The sequence below is a fragment of the Onthophagus taurus genome, chromosome 1 (genome assembly GCF_036711975.1).
Source record: "Onthophagus taurus isolate NC chromosome 1, IU_Otau_3.0, whole genome shotgun sequence".
In the NCBI taxonomy this organism is placed as follows: Eukaryota; Metazoa; Arthropoda; class Insecta; order Coleoptera; family Scarabaeidae; genus Onthophagus; species Onthophagus taurus.
Window position 1 is genome coordinate 17,401,525 of NC_091966.1, and position 22,516 is coordinate 17,424,040.

General features: G+C 30.4%; 1 protein-coding gene across 2 annotated transcripts in view; it reads left to right on the top strand.

Annotated features, from left to right (window-relative positions):
* Positions 1-22,516, top strand: part of LOC111413261 (araucan) — a 117,300-nt gene that overhangs the window by 59,844 nt on the left and 34,940 nt on the right. Inside the window, exon 1 of one of the 2 annotated variants that reach the window (XM_023044165.2) lies at positions 15,254-15,651. The exons of the other annotated variant lie outside the window; for it this stretch is intronic. Within the exon in view, the coding sequence (XP_022899933.1) occupies positions 15,604-15,651 (48 nt within the window). The 5' untranslated portion in view covers positions 15,254-15,603. Of the gene's footprint in view, positions 1-15,253; positions 15,652-22,516 lie in introns of those variants that run through there. 2 annotated transcript variants of the gene reach the window in all.

Genomic DNA, 22,516 nt, shown 5'->3' on the forward strand with positions numbered 1-22,516 from the left:
ATTCGAAAAGACTGATATCAAAAGAATCATATCTTAATAATTAGTTGAGATATCATAATGCCATAAAAAGCATTTTAAAGCGAATTTAATCTAGTTTTAGTATGCCTTCAGTCATTTCTTTAATTCCTGAAGAGTCGTGGTTATGATTTTTTGAATGTAACTCTACTAATTTTTTGACAATCAGAAAGTTAAATATTAACAAAGTCATATCTCAATAATTAATTGAGATATCATAGTGAGATAAAAAGCAAATTTAATCTAGTTTTAGAATGCCTTAAATCATTTCTTTAATTCCACAAAAGTCATAGTTATGATTTTTTGAATTTAACTCTGCTAATTTGTTGACATTCAAAAAGATAAATATTAATAAAATCATATCTCAATAATTAATTGAGATATCAAAATGAGATAAAAAGCATATTAAAGCAAATTTAATTTAGTTTCAGAATGCCTTAAATCATTTCTTTAAATTCTGTAGAGTCGTAGTTATGATTTTTTGAATTTAACTCTGCTAATTTGTTAACATTCAGAATGATAAATATTAACAAAATCATATCTCAATAATTAATTGAGATATCATAGTGAGATAAAAAGCATTTTAAAGCGAATTTAATCTAGTTTTAGTATACCTTAAATCATTTCTTTAATTCCTGAAGAGTCGTGGTTATGATTTTTTGAATGTAACTCTGCTAATTCGTTGACATTCAAAAAGATTAATATTAATAAAATCGTATCTCAATAATTAATAGAGATATCATAATGAGATAAAAAGCATATTAAAGCAAATTTAATCTAGTTTCAGAAAGCCTTAAATCATTTCTTTAAATCCTGAAGAATCGTAGTTATGATTTTTTGAATCTAATTCTACTAATTTTTTGACATTCAGAAAGATAAATTTTAACAAAATCATATCTCAATAATTAATTGAGATATCATAGTGAGATAAAAAGCATTTAAAGCGAATTTAATCTAGTTTTAGTATGCCTTAAATCATTTCTTTAATTCCTGAAGAGTCGTGGTTATGTTTTTTTGAATATAACTCTGCTAATTCGTTGACATTCAAAAAGATTAATATTAATAAAATCGTATCTCAATAATTAATAGAGATATCATAATGAGATAAAAAGCATATTAAAGCAAATTTAATCTAGTTTCAAAATGTCTTAAATCATTTCTTTAAATCCTGTAGAATCGTAGTTATGATTTTTTGAATCTAATTCGACTAATTTTTTGACATTCAGAAAGATAAATATTAACAAAATCATATCTCAATAATTAATAGAGATATCATAATGAGATAAACAGCATTTTAAAGCAAATTTTGTCTAATTTTAGAATACAACTTGGTCTAAATATTTCATTTCGTGGATTCCTTCATATGTAAGCTAGCCATTTTTTTGAATGGACTCAATAATTTCTTTGCGAAGTCTATCTTGAATTTCTTGGTGATGCGCTAATTCATACAAACCGAAAGTCATCACTCAAACCCAGCTATGAAGAAAACGAAAGCTTGTGTAGCTAATTGTTCGATTGTAGAGGTTGAATCTTCTTGTTTTTCTGTGTCTATTAGAATTTGGAAGAAATCATTTCGAGTTACATTTTTTGTTAAGCGATAATTAACGACATCTCGTATGACACCGATGAAGAAATCGACGATGTCTTTTTCGGCGAAATGTATTCAGAGGAATTTTACTAAAAACGGTGAAATCGTCATTAAGATTCTTCTCATTTGAAATTTAAAACTGGCAGTTAAAGCTTTGCGGACATATTTGCGAAATTGGGCATCGGGGTTTTTAAAACTATCGCATTCAACGGCGAAAACACAAGAACCGATTGCAAATTGTTTTGTAAAGCAAGCCATAATTTCTTTGATATCCAACGGTTTTTGTTGTTTATGACAACTATGAAGAAATTCCTCTAGTTGTTTACCACAATCCAATACGGTGTGAACATTTTAGAACCAAATTTTAGAATGTGGTTATGATATTTTTGAATCTAACTCAACTACATAATTTGTTGACATTCAAATAAATAAATATTAATAAAATCGTATCTGAATAATATTATGTTATTATAGTATCTGAATACTTCAGATATCATAATAACATAAAAACTATTATAAATTTGGATTTTATGAATCCAAATCTGCTTCTTTGATTACATCTACCTCTTTGTATCTTATGAACTTACAGAGATATTGGAATGGGACAAAAAGGATTGTAAATCAAATTTAAGCTAATCTTAGTAGTTGCATTCAAAAGGGTGTAATTTAAAAAATCAAACTGAGTGTGGTACCATGATGCGATAACTAGGATATGAAAACTGATGAATGAATTAATTGAATCAAATTTTGGAGTACAATTACTTACTTTTTATTTACTTTTCATAAATCGAATATTTGTGAATGTTTAAATGCAACTATGCTTATTTATCTCCATTTGATTGTATGGATATTAAAAAAATTGTATCTCAAAAACGGATTAAGATATCAAAATGAGATAAAAAGGGGTTTAAAGATAGGTTTGTTTGAATTTTATGACAGTTACAACTATATAATAAATAATCAATTTTGCAGGGTTTACAACCTCTTAAGTCTAGATGTTTTGTGATGTCTTCTCAATTACATAGGGTTTAATAATTATCTTCTAACCACTTAAAACTGTGTATCGCATTTCCAAAATTTTTCGTCGAAAAAAGCAAAACATTTTCGGATTCACTACCGTCGAATTTATCTCCGCCGACGCGTATAAATGCGTTCCATCCTTTACGCCTGTCATTTTATTGTGGCGCCGTATAGCACATTTCAATAGAAGCTCGAGTGGAGTCAACTCCCCGCTCATTTATTACCACTTAGGGTCCACCGACTCAGGGCGTTTCGGAGTGTAAAGCCCGAAAAACGTAACCTAATAGTTTCGGGCGACGGCGTTGGGCCGAATTTCTCACATGGACGCAATAAGGGCCACAAAAACCTATAAAGTCCTAATTGATCCTTGGGAAACGGCGCAGGCAATAAAAATAAAAACGGCGACGGCAGCGTAACACCCCCGATTTTAATATTGTTTGAAAGTCGTCTTTGCGCAAGTTTCTAGTCACATTTTGGGGGAAGTTGTCTTGCTACCGGTGGCGCCAGACGGGTTCTACCTGTATCCTGTTGAATTTTTAGAGGGTGACTCAAAAAAAAATTTAATACGTTTTAAAAGGAAATCGAAAAATTACATATAGTGAGACAATATAAAGATAGATAACACTAAATAGATAATGATAAGTTTGAAAAGGGGCAATTTAAGTTTGTAGACCAATGTATAATCATAAGTAATATTACCAATAAATTGTTAATCCATGTTTTTAGTAATTAATCGAGATATGATTAAGTTTATTTTCGTGAAAACATGACGATTTGAAATGTAGTTGGTAATAAAAGGTTAGTTGAAACGTTTAAATTATCTGTCGACAAGTTATAATCTTTAAAAACTACATCAATTTTAAAATAAAGTGCATTCTCATGTAAAAAGATATTATTTATTATTATTATTTATCTTAATAAAAATTGGTGTTTTTATACCTTCAAATAAAACTAAATACAATTGGATCATGAAATGACGCACATAAATTAAAGTAAAACTCAATACAATAAAACCTCGACATAATGAACCTCGTTAAAACGGACATCCGATGTAACGGATAAAATATTTTAAGCCATCCATTAATATAAGACATAACATTTCCTGCAATGATGCATTAGGTATATTTTTTATTCATAACGTGTTTCTCCATCAGTTTTAGTACTTACATTACAGTTGATTTTGTTGAGAAAAATCGTCCAATTTTGACATTTTGTGAGTTATGCTATATCACTGGAAACTGGTGATGGATAAATACGAAATTAGTATGGATTATGATTTCCTGGTGCATTAGGAATATTTTTTATTCATAACAGGTTTCTCCATCTGTTTTAGTACTTACGTTATAGTTGATTTTGTTAAGGAAAATCGTCCAATTTTGACAGTTTGTGATTTATGCTATATCACTAGAATCTGGTGATAGATAACCATGAAATAATTATGGATTATGATTTCTTGATACATTAGGAATATTTTTAATTCGTAACATCTTTCTCCATCAGTTTTAGTACTTACATACTACGTACGTTATATATAGTTGATTTTATTAAGAAAAATCGTCCAATTTTGACATTTTGTGATTTACGCTATATCACTAAAATATGGTGATAGATAACCATGAAATAATGATGGATTATGATTTCTTGATACATTAAGAATATTTTTATTTCATAACGTCTTTCTCCAGTAGTTTTAGTACTTACGTTATAGTTGATTTTGTTAACGAAAATCGTCCAATTTTGACATTTTGTGATTTATGCTATATCACTAGAATTTGGTAATAGATAACCATGAAATAATTATGGATTATGATTTCTTGATACATTAGGAATATTTGTAATTCATAACATCTTTCTCCATCAGTTTTAGTACTTACGTTATAGGTGATTTTGTTAAGGAAAATCGTCCAATTTTGACATTTTGTGATTTATGCTATATCACTAAGTAGAATCTTGTGATAGATAACCATGAAATAATTATGGATTATGATTTCCCGATGCATTAAGAATATTTTTTATTCATAACAGGTTTCTCCATCTGTTTTAGTACTTACGTTATAGTTGATTTTGTTAAGGAAAATCGTCCAATTTTGACATTTTGTGATTTATTCTATATCACTAGAATCTAGTGATAGATAACCATGAAATAATTATGGATTATGATTTCTTGGTACATTAGGAATTATTTTAATTCATAATGTCTTTCTTCATCAGTTTTAGTACTTACGTTATAGTTGATTTTGTTAAGGAAAATCGTCCAATTTTGACATTATGTGATTTATGCTTTATCACTGGAAACTGGTAATAAATAAATATGAAATAACTCTGGATTATGATTTATTGATACATTAAGAATATTTTTTATCCATAACGTCTCTCTCCATCAGTTTTAGTACTTACGTTATAGTTGATTGTATTAAGAAAAATCTTCCAATTTTGACGTTTTGTAATTTAAGTATGCTATTAATGCTGTATCACTAGAATCTGGTGATAGATAACCATGAAATAATTATGGATTATGATTTCGCGGTGCATTAAGAATATTTTTTATTCATAACGTCTTTCTCCATCAGTTTTAGTATTTACGTTACAGGTGATTTTATTAAGGAAAATCGTCCAATTTTGATATTTTGTGATTTATTCTGTATCACTAGAATCTGGTGATAGATAACCATGAAATAATTATGGATTACGATTTATTGATACATTAGGAATATTGTTGACTCATAACGTCTTTCTCCATCAGTTTTAGTACTTACGTTATATGTAGTTGATTTTGTTAAGAAAAATCGTCCAATTTTAACATTTTGTGATTTATGCTATATCACTGGAAACTGGTAATAGATAACCATGAAATAATTATGAATTACGATTTATTGATACATTAGGAATATTTTTTATCCATAACGTCTCTCTCCATTAGTTTTAGTACTTACGTTATAGTTAATTTTGTGAAGGAAAATCGGCCAATTTTGACATTTTGTGATTTATGCTTTATCACTGGAAATTCGTAATAGATAAATATGAAATAACTCTGTATTGCGATTTGTTGATGCATTAGGAATATTTTTATCCGTACTTACGTTATAGTTAATTTTATTAAGACAGTACTAGAACCCAGATATTTCTAGTTCTAGGTCTAACGTTAGTTCTACAGCAAGTGTGAGCTCTAGTTTTAGTTGTTATTGCGTGTTTTGATAGTTTATCCATGTTAAGACACACGTTTACTACATTTTAATCATATTTATTTTGAGAATGTTTCTAACGGTACAGTCATTAAAATTAAACTTTAACACCTGTACTAAAGGAATAAATTATCTCTGACGGTGTTCTTACTTAAAGACAATTTATTTTAAATATGTAAATTTATATAAAGTGAGTCTAACGTACGACATTTGTAGTATAATGAGCATATTTTTTTCTGTAGAGGTTGTTATTGTGTACGGCGAACGCGGTTGATTAATTCTACTCCGAGACCATAAGACTTCAGTAATTTTTCCTGCATTATACCCAATTTGCATATCCATTATTATATATGGCTATGTGAATTTGCTCGGTACGTTTTTCGAGCACAGATTACAGTCATTACGGTAATGGAGTTGCGAAAATTAATTAAGGACAATAGGGGAGCAGCGAAATCGGCGCTAAAAAAGGAAGTCGTTAAGTAATATTATATTTAATTATGTTAAGGGAGGGCTACATTATGTTATGTTGATCTTCGTAATACGGTAATCAATACTTTAGGTAAAATCACTTCTAGATAAAGTCGAAATCTTAAGAGAAAAATTTAATATGTTAAATACGAATAAATTTAAGTCGATGCAAATCTGTTTTTACTTTACCTACATGAAAGTGTAGGCAGCTGTAATTATCTTAATAAAAAAATCCCGCCCGAGTCGTGTTTTACATATTAATAATTCTCCCTTGAATCGCCAGAGCATTAATTGTAATAAATCGAGACGTATAATGTATGTAAAATCTGATGTTAATTAAGAATATCGCTAATTGATGATTAGTGCTGGTTTTCCTGAAGTGAGGATTAACATGCGATTAAATTTATTATTACAAACAAGTCAGCACTAAAAAAAGAAACAAAAATGATTTCCTTAAGATTTAATTTAAATTAATTCGTCCTTCTTTCTATAACATTTTAAAATATATAATACAAGAAACTAATATAGTTTACTAATTAGGAAAGCAAGTCGAAAACCCTTAGAAATTACAACACATCTCCCTCCTTGTTCGTTCGAAACTTTGTTAGCTAAAATGCCGCAGGCTAAAGATGATGAAACAACCCCCAAATCGGAAGGAAGAAGCAAGATATAAAGTTAAAAACTTTATACCTGAGTAATAACCACCAAAACTTTATCGTTACGATACTGCAAATTTGTTAAATGCCGACAAAAAAGTTTTCACGCTCGTTATTAACTTCTCCGTAAAGAACAAATGGTTTAAAAGTAAATAAAAGTATTCTCTCACGTGGTTAACCGCATAATAATCTACCTGCATTTTTACCTCGTTTCAAAGATCAATTGTTAAATCAGTCTCAAGGGTATATTAGCGGTTTGACAACCAAACCTCGGGTGGTTTCATGATGTGACATGAAATGAAAAATCATCCGTCAATATTAGCCTTTCGGATGAGCTGTGTAAACATTTCCTTTTGAATGTTTGCAAAAGAAATAATGTTAAATGATTATGTTTAACAGGAAATTAAGAACTTAATAAAAGAAAAATAAAAACTAATTATTACTTTCTCACTCAACCCATTAATAACACTATACTTTTCGAGTCTCTTCCACAGTTTTCTTTATCTATTCTTTCCGTATTGTTTTCGAGTTGTCGGAACGTCTATTTACGGATTATTAAAGAAGTGGTCATTTGAATTCATTTTACGAACGCTCCGGAGTCATTGTTTGGTAGGCGGGCGTCGATTGAATGGGGCCGCCGGGCGGCGGGGTGTTAAATAAGAAATCGGGGAAAAACCGGACGACGAAGCTTGTCGTCGATTGTTCCGGCGCGATTTTATTATTTTCTGAAAACAATGTTCTCCGAGTAGGACGGCGGCAACGATAGAGCCACGTGCGAGTATACACCCTTTGTATCAACACTTTGGCGTGTCTTGGAACAAAAACAATAGTCGTACATGTCGGAAATGTATAATTAGAATGTGAGTTTAAAAAAATGGATATTTCAAGGAAATATCGTTGACAAATTTCAAAGTTAAATTAAATGTTTATTTACATTTGACAAGAATAAAAATAGTTAAGTTTTAATTGCAAATAATCTTTCAAGTGGCATATACATATTAATGAATTACGATGTGGAAATATATGTAAACCGTCGTTCTATTTGGGAACAGAAAAATTAGTTGAAAATGGTGGCATAGAATTCTGCTAATTAGTAGAATAACAAGTATTACACAACCAGCTGAGAAATATAATATTATAAAGCCGTTTCATACGTGATTTTATGAATGCGGTACATGATATTGCGAAGAAAAGCTTAATTATTATAAACCTTTACAGCTAAACGAATAGTGCAATAATTATTTAGGACAATACAACTCTTAAAAAACTACTTTTCATAAAAAAATGTCAAATTGGTAAAGCTGAAGAAACATCGGAATCAAGAATATGTTCTAATCAAGCCTAAAAGTGTTATGAACAGTCTAAGATCAAAGTTAACTTTTGTTATGATAAAATTTTTCTGTAATTTGAAAAATATTACAAAGGAACTGAGGGCCGGTTGCACAATATACTGATAAATCTACCTGAAAACTATCCGGCCGATAAATTTATCGGGAGGATAAAGATATTCGCTGTTGTACAAACTGTTTTTGTCGGTAGAATAGCTATCGACGAAATAAGAGTGGGTTGATAGTAGTTTTTCCCCATATCTAGTGATTTGTGCCGTAGGTTGGTAACGCTAACGTCTTTCTTTGAAGTTTGAATTATCATTTTGAAAATAATAACAATTGTTTAAACATTTTTCACGACACAACTAACACAACGTACGTATAAAGTTAACGATTAACGTTATAAGTTAACCTATGCAGTAACCATACAAAGTTTTTATATAAAAATCTTGATAACCATAAATATCTGGCGGATAACTGTCTTATCGGCACCACTGTGTACCCGATAAGTTATCCTGCCGATAATCTTACCGACAAAAATATCCGTACATTGTAATACAGTACAGACTAACTTATCGGTATATTATACAACCGGCCCTAAATAGTTTATGTTTTAAGTCCAACTCTCACTACAGAGGCGAATGTAGAAAATAGCCCAAAAACTTTTGTTTACTTCCTCAGTTTTCATATTAGCAAGAAAAGTATTCAACCCACAAATGAACTCGACTATGAGAACAATATCAGGATGTCTTAAATACATTCCTCCTCACTGGCTCCCAACGCTAAGTAATATCGCCGCGGCAAATCGAATGCTGTTCTAAAAGAGTTGAAGAAAATAACCGAGAACTCACTGCTGCCGATTCATGAGGACCTTATCTTGATAAGAATCGTCTCAGATTCTGACACTGTCCACTAAATCTTGCTGACTAGTAATAATTACAATATCAGCTCTGAATAGGAAAAAGACTGGAAGGAAAACGCACCACCAGGAATAAACCAGCAGATCCTCTCCAAGCAAGAACCAAAGGAGGACTTGGATTTGAACTTCCCCGTCACCTATACCAGGCTATGCCAGCTATGGCAGTGTTACTGCAGAGCTTTAAAACAATCCGGCACATTTCCTAATGCTCTAAGGAACTTTTTTGATGTTAAACCCGCAACTCTTGATGACCCGTCATTTTATATATATTTTTAAAAACCACCGATATCATTTGAGATTAGTTGAAAAAGAAATCCTTTTTTCCGAAACTTATCAGAATTAAGAAATAAAACTTTCTGAGATTATAAAGGAACATATTAGGTGAAGTTATGCCAAATTATAATCTTTCAAAATTCTCCTTTTATATTATACATCAGTTTAAAAATTGATGTTAAAAAAATGTCTTTTCTCCAAAACATATCGGAATTAAAAAGCGAAACTTTTTGAGGATATATAATCTTCCAAGATGACTTGTATTTTGATGACCTGCTTTATCTTGTATTAACTTTTAAAATTTAATTTGACTTTTGCTACAAGTGTAGCTAAAGAACATATTTTTCTCCAGATCGTATCGGAATTAAGAAATCAAGAAATGTAACTTTTTGAGGCTATAAGGAAACGTTAGAGGTTAGATTATTCCAAATTATAAGTTTTCATGGTGACCGCTTCATTTTAAATAAAGGTTTCTCCAAAACGACAGGAATTAAGAAATAAAACTGTTTGAATTCGGGTTATTTCAAATCATAATTTCCAGGTGGCCACTTTAATTTATATGTTACCGGCAATTTCGGTTACGCCGGCACATCTAAGATTGACTAGGCAATTCGCACATTGCCTGAGCATTTTTGACCAAGTCCTAAAAACATTTAATCACTCAGGGTTTGCCTAGTAAGCAACTAGGCAAACTTAGGTGTGCCAAATGAAACTCACGTAAAGTCCGAAAAGTGTAAATTAACTTCGGACTTTACCTCAGTGGGTTAAGCAAATTTAGGGTGCGCATATTCAAAACACTGTTTACTGCTATCAGCGTTTCAACAAGCTGTCTATGTGTGCGTACCCTTTGGCTTCTTAACTAACATCAAAAATAACGGAATTGGAATTTTCCCAATACTCCTCTATTTCTGTAAATAAAAAACAACATACAAAAATAACAATACGTAAAATTATATGGGAAATATATAATGGTGACATTTCGAGTTGCAAAGCACTTTAGCGCTCTTACATTTGCATAAATTTGTTTAACATTTCCTATTGCAGTTACACTTCAAAAACCCTTGCCCCCCGAAGGCAGAGTTTTGGCTACTAATCTGACGCAGAGAGAATTCAGTCTCTGGGATGTCTTAAATTTTCAAAAGTGTGTCTTTACACGCTTGAATTTGATTTCTCAAATACAGCGAGACAATAATTCCTTTCTTGGTTCCAATGTCAGTGGTTCCAAAGTCTTGATTAAAAGTCATCGTTTTTCTTTTTGCACACCGAAGACATAAAACTGATGCTCCGTAACCCTCGTTGGTATTACTTCTACTCTGGGCACAGACGACATGAACATCTTGAGCACAGCTATAACACTTGTGGACTCCTAAAGTTTCTTTTACGCATATGCAACAAACAGGTTCTAATTTTGCCATGTCAACATCAAGGGCAGGAGTTGTTCTTTAGTATTTTCACCATCAGGAAACGGAGTTGATCCTCCAAAACTTTTTACATTAGGACCACGAGTGGAATTCTCCTGCTCCACAGTAGTTGCAAGTGCTTCTTCAAGATCTTTAGTTCTAAGAACTTTTTTGATAGATTCAGGCAATGACTGTATTCCGATATGAGTGTTTCTTCCTTTAATGAAATAGAAACTGTTTTTTTTTGTACTGAACTGTAATTATCGGTTACCAAACATCGCTTCAAATGGTGTTTGTCGTATTCCGCTATGGTGTGCATTGTTTTTCTGAAGCTGACAAAAACGATCACCTTCGCTCTAATGCTTAGTCTTATTGTTTTCCAACCACGCAAATAACATATCTTCTACGTCCCTTAACACACTTCCCTTAACTCGTCAACTACCCGATTAGCAAACTCTCGTCGGTTGTACGACTACAACATGCTGGGAGTCCCCAAAATACAAAAAATATCTAATAATGTGTAAGCCACTTCCTCTTCTGTCTTCGTCTTTAATGGACTTAAAATTATAAACTTAGTTAGATGATCCTGGTAAACACATGAAACCCAAGTTTGCCTGACCCACTTTAGGCAAACTCCTAAGTTAATTTACACTTTTCGGACTTTGCCTGCGCCTCATTTGGCACACCTAAGTTTGCCTAGTTGCATACTAGGCAAATCCCGAAATTAAAAGTTATTTCGGACTTGGTCAAAAATGCTCGTCAATCTAGTCAATCTTAGGTGTGCCGGTGTAACGGAGATTGCTGGTAACATGTATACATATTTTTTCTACTTTAACATGGCCGACTTTCATTTAAAACAAAGTAGGGCTAAATAAAATCATTTTGGTTAATATGCAATAAGCAAAGCTGTAGTCTAACATATTTTAGTGATTAATAACGGTTTTTCATACACCTCCAAATTTGCTTGCTTGCGAACATTAAAAACTGTTGATTTAATAATGTCTATAGCGAAAAATTACTACTAGTTGTACAACAAATTTTTGTACAAAACTATTATTAGATACTACGTTGGACTTGCATGAAGTCATATTTTAGGTAACAATTTTTATACGGATTAGTAATACATCTTATCATCTATTTATTAGTGTTAGTAAAGAGTACGATGTGTCATAAAAGCTTTTGGACAACTGTAAGTTTTGCCAAATTGCTTTCATTTGTTTTAAATATTTACACAGAACGCAAGATGCTACATATTTTTGTAAGTTTTAAATTGATGCATAACAGAATCCTGCCAAATTTTATAAATGCTTTCTAAACTGTCACGATTACAACATCCTGATATACCCGACAATTTCTTCACGATAAAACTTTTAAGACACTTTCTATTAATCGCTTAAAGTTGTTGTCAGTGAGCCGTAACTTATGCTTCATGTTCTATTAGCTAATACAGTCATTTGCGGTTGGTAATTAACACGGATCTGTGTCGATCCAGGTTTCTTTCCCACTAGTATTGTTCATGGTCTGCTAAATTGTTTAGCTAATGCGATGCTAATCATCTTAGTGAAGCTCCAAACTCTATGTAAATTTTGGTTACCTTGCTGCCAATTTTATTGCCCACCATATAAGTCCATCCTATTCGAGATCGTTAATCTAAGACGTGATGGTATTATCAGAATAATTTGTTACACCAACAACCATCGCCAAAGGCATTTCAGTCTAGTTACAGTTTTTAATTTAACAATTAGATAAGAAACTGGTAAAAGAAGTTGATATTGTATCAATTTACATGATAAGTATGTTGATATCCGCAGAAATTCTTCTGGATACATTTTATCTTCACTGTATTGTTTTTGAGGCACTTGCCATATTCGTAACATGATTAAATGAGTACCTAACTCTAAAATTATCTCTCTATTTCCTCAAATAGATACCTATTTAATGACGTGTTATGTGAAGTTACAAACCATGTTATGAAAATCTAAATAAATATTTGTAAAAACCGCGATAATTCAACGTAACCTGAAATAGATCAGATAGTAATCTAGATAAATTAATGTGATAACACTACCTCTAATTAAAACTAAAAATCTATACTATGCTAGTTTTTAGTAGTTTCCAGAAGCTATAAAATTATGAATTTGGGTTCTCAAATCCAAAAGTCTTAATTTTTTTAGCTTATGGCAAACATTTTACTTAACCAATCTTAGAAAATATCAATAAGATTCCGATAAATAACATCTCCTATCTCCCATAAGTTCCAATTAGGCATCGGATGCAATAAAGTGTTTTTTGAGGTAAACACATAGAAGATGTGCATGAAAACATTGTCTATCTTGCACAAATAAGAATAAGGAAACATTAAATATAAAAATTTAATTTGATAACAACTTCAATTAGAAAGATTAAATCCTTCTAAATTATATCACTACTTAAAAAAATGATTAATTACAGACTTATCATTATTTCACCAACTTTTGCTAAAAACATTCAAAAAACACTGGAAATATTCTAGCGGTGATGTAAAATATCTTTAGATTGGTTTGCCTCAAAAAATATAATAAGATTCTTTATTATTTATATTAATGTTCTGCCTAGTATCGATTTTCTCCTGTCTTGTTTGTAGATGATATACAGTGTCAATGGCTTCATGTTCAGTGGTATATTAGGTAGCTAGCAAATAATCTTGAACTTGCACATACTTATGATTCTGTTGAACTGATGTACTAGTATTAAACTTATCAATATTATTCAATGATTTTCTTTCCATTTTATGTTTGATGTAAATAAAATTCGTTTTTGCACTTTAAATGGATCTATCATCAAATCAACTTTGACGGCAAGGTGCACAACACAATAACGCTTCATAAAATTTAATAATCTCTAATCGCAATTTTATAAGATTCTTAGTGTAGTTTAAGGGTGAAAAGACATAAAGAAATGCCCAGTAACTTATATCATAGGATGCTTTTGTAACCATTGACGTATTCTCCTGAAGATGCCATAATTATGTGGCGAAACCGGTAGAGAAACAAAAATAAAATATCCATAAATACTTACTTACTTTTCTGCCTTAAATTAAATTGATAATAAGTTCTATGAAGAAAAGGTGCGATATTGTTACAATTTTAAATAAAAAATAGAAAAATCTTCGTCCTATAAATATTTGTTCAAAATATATATTTTTTAACTCATCTTGTGTTTACCACCAACTTTAATAGTGGACATAACGCCATCTGCAAGTAGTTTTAGACTTGACGACAAAAAGATCAATGACTATATGGATTTCCATTCATTAGACAAAGACAGAGATTGGGCTTCACTTTACTATCCCAAATCCCAGTTCTAGTTACTCTGTGCTTAGTTAGCTGCGAGTAGCGAATGATTTATATTCCACATAAATTACCGCTGTCTACAAGAACAATTTACTGACGTATAGCAAAGGGTAGACTGAATTTCTGCACATAAACGAAAACTTCTGATTACTGTAAGATTGTTTGATTATTTTGCAACTAATTTTTACTTATTCAAAACTTTAATTATAGACTCATTACATAAAAAACTATTAGAAGAAATTAAATGTTGTCAGAAATATAAATTTTGTTTAATATTTGATTGACTTTGTTAAAAAAAAAACTCTTATCATTTTTAATTTAAGGCAAAAAATAAATGAAGTTAATATGTTTTAATTTGTAGATACATTTTAAGTAATCGTGTAAAGTCAGTTTTAATTGCATTAAAAATTATGAAGTTAATCTCTTAAACGATTTATCATAAAAAAAAACAAAAATAATCAATTTAGAAAAACAAGAAACCTACATAAAAGCTTTCATGTTGATTCCTTTCATCATCAGATCTAAACAGTGTGATTTTGATGTCGTGTCCATTTAATAAACATATCTTTTAAAAAGTCCGATATCTTAAAAACCAACAACGTTTTCCAAAAAAAATCTTGTCACGTGGACGATCGTCTCCACACGGGGCCCACTTCTTGAAGACGTGTAAAGTGGGTTTTCGTGTAAAAACCGTGGAGCATCATTCGTCCAAATCGGAATACAAATGACGCGAGCGATTCATTCAGACAAACACCTTGTATCTAATAAATTCCGTTAGCGTTTTTGTTATCCCCGTCCCTAAAGCCAGGCGCCCCGAGAGAGAGAAAGAGACTCCGGGAGGACCGACGAGGTGGGATTTGTCCGGATCCGCGAACTCTCATAAACTCTCAGTTCAACTCTCAAGATCGCCTCTCTGTTTAAAGCGTTAATGGGCGGTACTGATCCGCCTTCTATCGGTCGTAGTTTTGGTGGGGAACGAACGGAATCGCGCGCATCACGCGTCGATCCACCTTTTCCATGTACCGACTGGTCGCTATGGAGAGCTCCGCCCCAGACTCAAAATCCAGAGGCTGACACACTTCCCGTCGCAGAAGAGGGTAGGAACGTTTCGCCAGTCACTGTTGGCACTCCGCGGTGCTCACGTCGAACGTCAGTGGTGTGTGTCGTTTTTGTGGTGCGCACCGCGTAGATTACGTTACGTACTTATATGAACAACCCCTTAAAAGACTATTTTCATCGCTATCCATGATTACGCGGTGAGGTGCGCGAATATATTAGAAACATAAATTTTATTTTTTTTGCGTGTTGTGACTGGTTTTTTCAAATAAAATTTTTCTTTGAAGTTAAGTTTATATTTTTAAGTTTGTTTTTTTTTGGAACTGTGTATGACCGGCGCGATAGACTCTTTGTTTTATAAGAGAGATGGCAGCTTATACACAATTTGGTTACTCTTATCCATCAGCATCTCAGGTAGGAATTATCTTTATGCATTATTTATGTTATTCCAAATTATGTAACGTTTATTTTATCCCTACCGACGGTAACTCGATATTTATTTAATCTCTGGATTATGAAGTTTATCATTGATATAAGGTTATTATCAATGGATGAGGTGATAATATTAACAACTTTTTTTGTGATTATCAAAAGATTTATTGCATAATTCAAAATTTGCCTTTTAGAAACATAGCCAAAATTTCTAAGTATTTTGCCATATTTTAGACAAAATATCTAAGGATATTTAAAATATATATTTTTTGCTGTCCAAAACTTTTGGATGTTATCCATTCAGATCTTATTTAAGTACTTTTTTTTGTAGATAAATGTTTTATGAATCAACTCATATTTATTCTGTATGCAAATAATAAATAAATATGTACTGTGAAAATAATCTTGTGGGAATTAGGCTTTATATAACTTTGGTGAAGGAGATTTGAATGTTGTAATTTTTTGGGGATTTCAATGTACTAAATCTAAATATTAACAAGAAATTTTTGTAAAATGCCCGGCGGATAGAAACCTGCAAAAAGTTCAAAAAATTGTTGTGTTATTCGGATTTCCGGAAAAAGCCATCTCACCAAAGTATGGTTTTTTGGTCACGGTAGATTTCCCTAAAAATGTACACATTTGCCGTAACTTTGGGTCATTTTCGACCATTAAAATTGTCGCAAAGTCTAAAACTTAGCACCAAGATGTTTGCAATTATACGTTCTTACACGTTTCGACACATTGTGTCATCTTCAGCGAATTTTACAAATTGAAAATATAATTCAAACTTTTATATGTAGTTTACGATATGTCTCTGCATGTAATACATAATTATACTTAGTTGTTAAAAATTAAACCATGAAGCTAAATCGCTCCACAGAAAGATTTACACTCTGAATTTCTATATGTATTTATTTTCTTTGCCTTTTTATGTATAATGTTTTTTGTATACCAACAGAAAAGACATCTTTGATATGTTATATATATAAATATAATTGAGATATTTGAGAGAATGCGTTTCGATGAAATTAAAAATATGCGCTTAGGACACTAATACATCACAGTCCTAAACCTGTTAAATTTCTAATTTCAATTTACATAATAGGAATTAAGTGAATAATGTGGTTTCTTAGAAAAATGGAAATTGTTCAAATTAACAATATTTGTCTATTTGTCAAAACAACCAATTTTAATGAGTTTGATTGTCGAAAAGGTTTTGAAAAAAGGTTTAATTTTCGGTTCATGGAATCCAAATTATTACTTGCGTTTAAACTTATGTTTCTCAAAAACTCATATCTATTCTGTATGCAAATAATAAATAAATGTGTATTGTGATAATAAACTTATGGAAATTAGGCGTTATATAAGTTTGCTGAAGGAGTTTTCAATGTTGTAATTTTGTCATTTTTTGGGGATAAATTTCCTCATATCTTGCTCGGTTAATTAATACATCTTTCCGCTAAAGCTTTTGTTAGCCGTTTTTCACATTCTTTCTTTTTTGCACGATATCATTGCTATACTGGATTCATCTCTATTACATCTTACTTGTGTTTCCACTATAATTCGCACTACAATAACATAAATTTTGCCGATTGAAATCTTGACAAAAAACACAATTTCAAAATACATCAACAACTTTTTTTAAGTCAATCTTTGGAGAGTTCAATTTTGCTTTGGTTTTTTTACAATTGATTTTTTAATTTCTACAATTTAACCAATCCTTAAAACTATAATTTGGTACTTTTTGCACAATCTTTTGAATAACGACAATTTAAGTTCATTTAGAATGATTGTTTTTTTTTCATTGCAATAATTAAATACCTTTGGAACTTTGGAAATCTCCAGTTTTTTTATTAAAGCCACTTTTAAAATAACCGGCTAGGCCATTAAATATATTACCATGAAAATATTTCTCTGAGATGTTGAAGCAGTACATTATAAATAATTCATTACAATAATCCGTATTATTGTTTTATTAAAATTCGAAAACAAATAGTAATTTTTTAATCATTTCGCATACATGTCATATATATATTACAACTTTCACATCTCACTTACCGGAAAATGTACATATATAGGTCTATATCCAAGTATGAAAGATACAGAGGATTAAGGTTTGGGCCATTTTCGACCATTAAAATTGTCGCAAAGTCTAAAACTGAGCACCAAGATGTTTGCAATTATACGTTCTTACACGTTTCGACGCATTGTGTCATCTTCAGCGAACTTTACAAATTGAAAATGTAATTCAAACTTTTATATGTAGTTTACGATATGTCTCTGCATGTAATACATAATTATACTTTAATTGTTAAAAATTAAACCATTAAGCTAAATCACCCCACACAAAGATTTACACTCTAAGAATCTTTATACTTATTTTCTTTGCATTTTTATGTATAATCTTTTTTATATACCAACAGAAAAGACTTCTTTGATATGTTAAATCGCAAAGAATTCATTCTGAGTGAGCCGGTTATGTTGAATCTAACTTTAGTCGATTTATATATAAATATAATTGAGATATTTGAGAATGCGCATAAGACACTAATTTATCACAGTCCTAAACCAGTAAAATTTCTAATTTCTATTAACATAATAGGAATTAAGTGAATAATGTGGTTTCTTAGAAGAATGGAAATTTTTCAAATTAACAATATTTGTCTATTTGTCAAAACAACCAATTTTAACGAGTTTATTATTTTTGGGCGTGATTATCCGTTTATTCAGATGGTCTAAAATAAAAAAATCAAAAAATTTTTGTTTGAATTCATGGAATCCAAATTATCACTTGCGACTATTTTAACTTATTTTTCTCAAAAAGCTATTACTCTGCCATTAATTTCTGTTTTCATATAATTCTAGCGTTTTTTGTTGGAGCAGTAGACCTGCTCACCTTGCTCACTTCAAGTTATAGTTATATAAATCAGTTTCAAGCAAATATTGATGCCCATAATGTTCGTTATAGATATGATTCGTTCTTAATTAAAAATACCAATTTCAAAAAAGGAAGGACTATTTCAACTGTATTTCTTTATTTCTCATCGAACGGGGTTCGGGAGAAGTCCAGATATTAAAATTTGATGATTCTGAAAACTTAATTCTGAAAATTTGTCTTCAACCAAACAAAAATTCCTTGTTATACCCAACCCACAATATTTAATAAATTTCCTCATATCTTTCTCGGTTAATTAACAGATCCTTTCCGCTAAAGCTTTTGTTAGTCGTTTTGTATTGCCCAATACATTAGTTCTTTTTTGCACGATATCATTGCTACATTGGATTCATCTTTATTCCATATCTATTACATCTTGCATAACAGGTAGGGCGTTGAAGCCAATCATCAATTTCTACTTTAGCATAAATTGTATATTTTTTTTGCCGATTGAAATCTTGACAAAAAACACAATTTCAAAATAACTCATCAACAACTTTTTTTAAGTCAATCTTGGAAGAGTCCAATTTTGCTTTGGTTTTTTAGCAATTAATTTTTTAATTTGTACAATTTAACCAATACTTAAAACTATAATTTGGTACTTTTTGCGCAATCTTTTAAACAACGACAATTTAAGTTCATTTAGAATGATTATTTTTTTCATTGCAATAATTAAATATCTTAACTAATAATTAATTGTGATTGCCATAATCATTACCTTTGGATCATTGGAAATCTACAGTTTTTTTATTAGGCCATTAAATATATTAACATGAAAATATTTCTGCGAGATGAAGCAGTACATTATAAATAATTCATTACAATAATCTGTATTATTATCGTATTCAAATTCTAAAACAAGTATATACATGTCACTTACATTTTACAACTTTCACATCTCACCTACCGGAAAATATATATGAAAAAATTATTACAAAAAATTAAAGACTTGTGTGAAAATTAAATTAGATTTGCGACTAGCACAAAAATACATTTTATTTTAATTTATAAATACTACATTACTTTATATATACCTTCTAAATATATAATAATCTGATAACTTAATATAGATTTTTTAAGAGGGATTTAATCTTTGTATAACAATAAATTACCGATATTTGTTCTGATGACTAATGACAGGTGTGCACTCGTTATAGTAGAATAATATTTAGTTTGAAACAATCCCACAATATTTAAAAATTTTCATTTTGATTTCATACAACGTATCCATTATTAAATGTTGAAATATGTGCAACTAAATATATTTAGTTATTTGTAAAATTTGTAGCTGAATACAAGATAAATTACACTTTAATGAGCACGAAACCCAACCTGAACCTAAAAGAAGCCTCACGGTTGTTTACTATAATCTGGAGGTTTTTTTTTACATAGCTCCTCTAAGACCTTTCTGCTCATGGAGCTTATCGCCATAAACGTGTATATGATCGAATCAAGTTTAAAACCCTCATCGTCGTAATAAATAATAATAAATAATACGAAATGGTGCATCTCTATATTCAGTAAAAAATTGATTTATTGTGATTAGAGAACTATTCTAAATTCTGATCTGGTAGTCAAACTAAACTTGATGCAACACCAATATGTAAAAAGCGGTAACGGTACATTAGAAAATGTTGATCCGATTTGCTTTGAACAATTTCTCTGAAAAAAAAAATGATATTATAGACAAATCCTTTGACAGAAAATAACCACAAAATCTATGAAACTTTCCAGATATAAAAAATTAAAATACAAAATTAACGAAACTACTCAACTAATTCTGTTGAAGTCTTTTGCATAAGATAGGTCTAAGAAAAGGGCCAAGAATGAAACCGAATTCACGAGGTTGTTTACTTACTTATCTATGACGAGTATCTCCTTGTGTAGAAAGCCAAAATCTTCAACAAATAAAAAGCAATTATGTTTTAATTTTATCGACTTATTATACTCTAAGCAATGGTGACTTAACTTGTTTTAGCGCGTTGCCATCTTCACTAATCTTGTCACTTTAGATATACTTAATTTGACATAATTTTTTGTACACCGATTTCATAATAATCATAACTTGTTTTAACAGTTATTTAGACGACAACTTTGTCGTTCTACATTATTTAAATTGACAAAACATTGACAACACACTGCAACATATAAAGTGTAAACACCTTGCAACAAAAATCAAATGCTGTATTTGCAGTCTGGGAATGTATGAGTCATTCTCTTTTGTTGTGTTCCATTTGGCATACTTGTAATAAATGTAATGTTGAAAAATATTTTTTGTTGAAGTGTTTTGTTGAGAATTATTCCATAATTGTCATTTGTTGTGGTGAGTGTTTACGATTTCTTGTTCCACTTTTACTATTTAGCTATACTTGTTTCCTTTACATCAGATATTTATCCATTTGGTAATACACAATTATGCCGTAATACTGCATACTGCATTGTTTTGGCCATATATTTTGGCGGGTAGGCAAGAACTTGTATTCATTTCTAGAGTGAGAAAAGTCAGTGTCTTCATTATCACTTTCTAATATCATCACTATCAACATTTAGGTGGGGGCTAATAATTGGAGTGCTTCGTTAGGCATAATTTTTTTTAATGCAAGAAAAAGTTTAGAAATTTCTGGAAGAGTTACGATATTTGTTAAAATCTTTCTTAAAATCCTCTGTTTGCAAAGCATGTTTGTATGAAATGTGGGCCGATGAACCAATAATTCCATATTTTGCGCACAATGTTATATTATGTTTTTCAAGTGTTTAAATTTGAGTATTGTTATAAGTAAAGTTTTTTGTACAAACGGATTTTTTGAGTACATAATCATAGTATGTTGCCTATGAATACCGTGCGACTTGTGGTAGAGAAGTTTGCAACAGTTAACTGCTAATTGAATGGTCATTATCACAATTTGTATGGTTCTTCATCTCTACAATCAGCAAATTAAAGTATTCCTCATCACGACTTTGAATAACTTGAAATTACAATAAACAAGTGTAACTTCGCTAATTAATTGTGTGTTGGCTACAAGTGTAATTAAATGTTGAGTTAATCGGTATGAATTTTATGAAAATTATGGCGATTTTTAAATCGTAATCTTGAAGGTTTCTTCAAACGTGCTAAAAGTTCCACGCTTTTTATGGTGAATGACCACCGTAAATTTCCATTTTAATTCCTAGATCAATGTAAGTGCTCTTTACTAAATGTTTCTGGTAGCAAGAAAATGTTTCTACACTTTCTACAACTGAAAGCCACAAGAATTCTTCGAATAGAAATCATACATAAAAAGATGCAGTTAATCATGGTATGGAAATATGCATAATCACACCAATTATTTGCAAGAAAATAGAATTTAAAAAATCGCCTTCTTATTTGATGTAATGTTTGTAATTTATATTACAATAAATAGGAGTTTTTTCGAAATAAAAAAAAATGTGACATAAAAAGATTAAAAAACATACAAATTAAATTAGTGTGTTAAAAACAGGTTAACAGTTATATTTCCATAAATAAAATCCTTTTAGTACTAAAAATGTTAAGAAAGAGCATCCACATTAAAATATATCTAATTAACGTAAAACTATAATTAAAAGCGTGATTAAAATAAATTTAAAACATAATATATTCGTGTGTTGAGATAAAAGTATTAAACTGAAGTAGTTTTACGAGAATTTTAAATTCCCTCTAACTGTATATAGAAAAGATAAGACTTGTTTATGCTAATTTGATTGATGTTAAAGTTTTAATAAGGAATTTTAAATCTATTTTTTCTTATTAATTTTTTTTCAATAGAATAACTTTTAATACAACTTTTGTTTCCTCCAAATACATCAACTCATCATCACCTTATTTTACGTTGTTTATCTAAAAAAAAACATGCTTATGTAAATCGGATTCGAACCATTTAATTTTACATTATT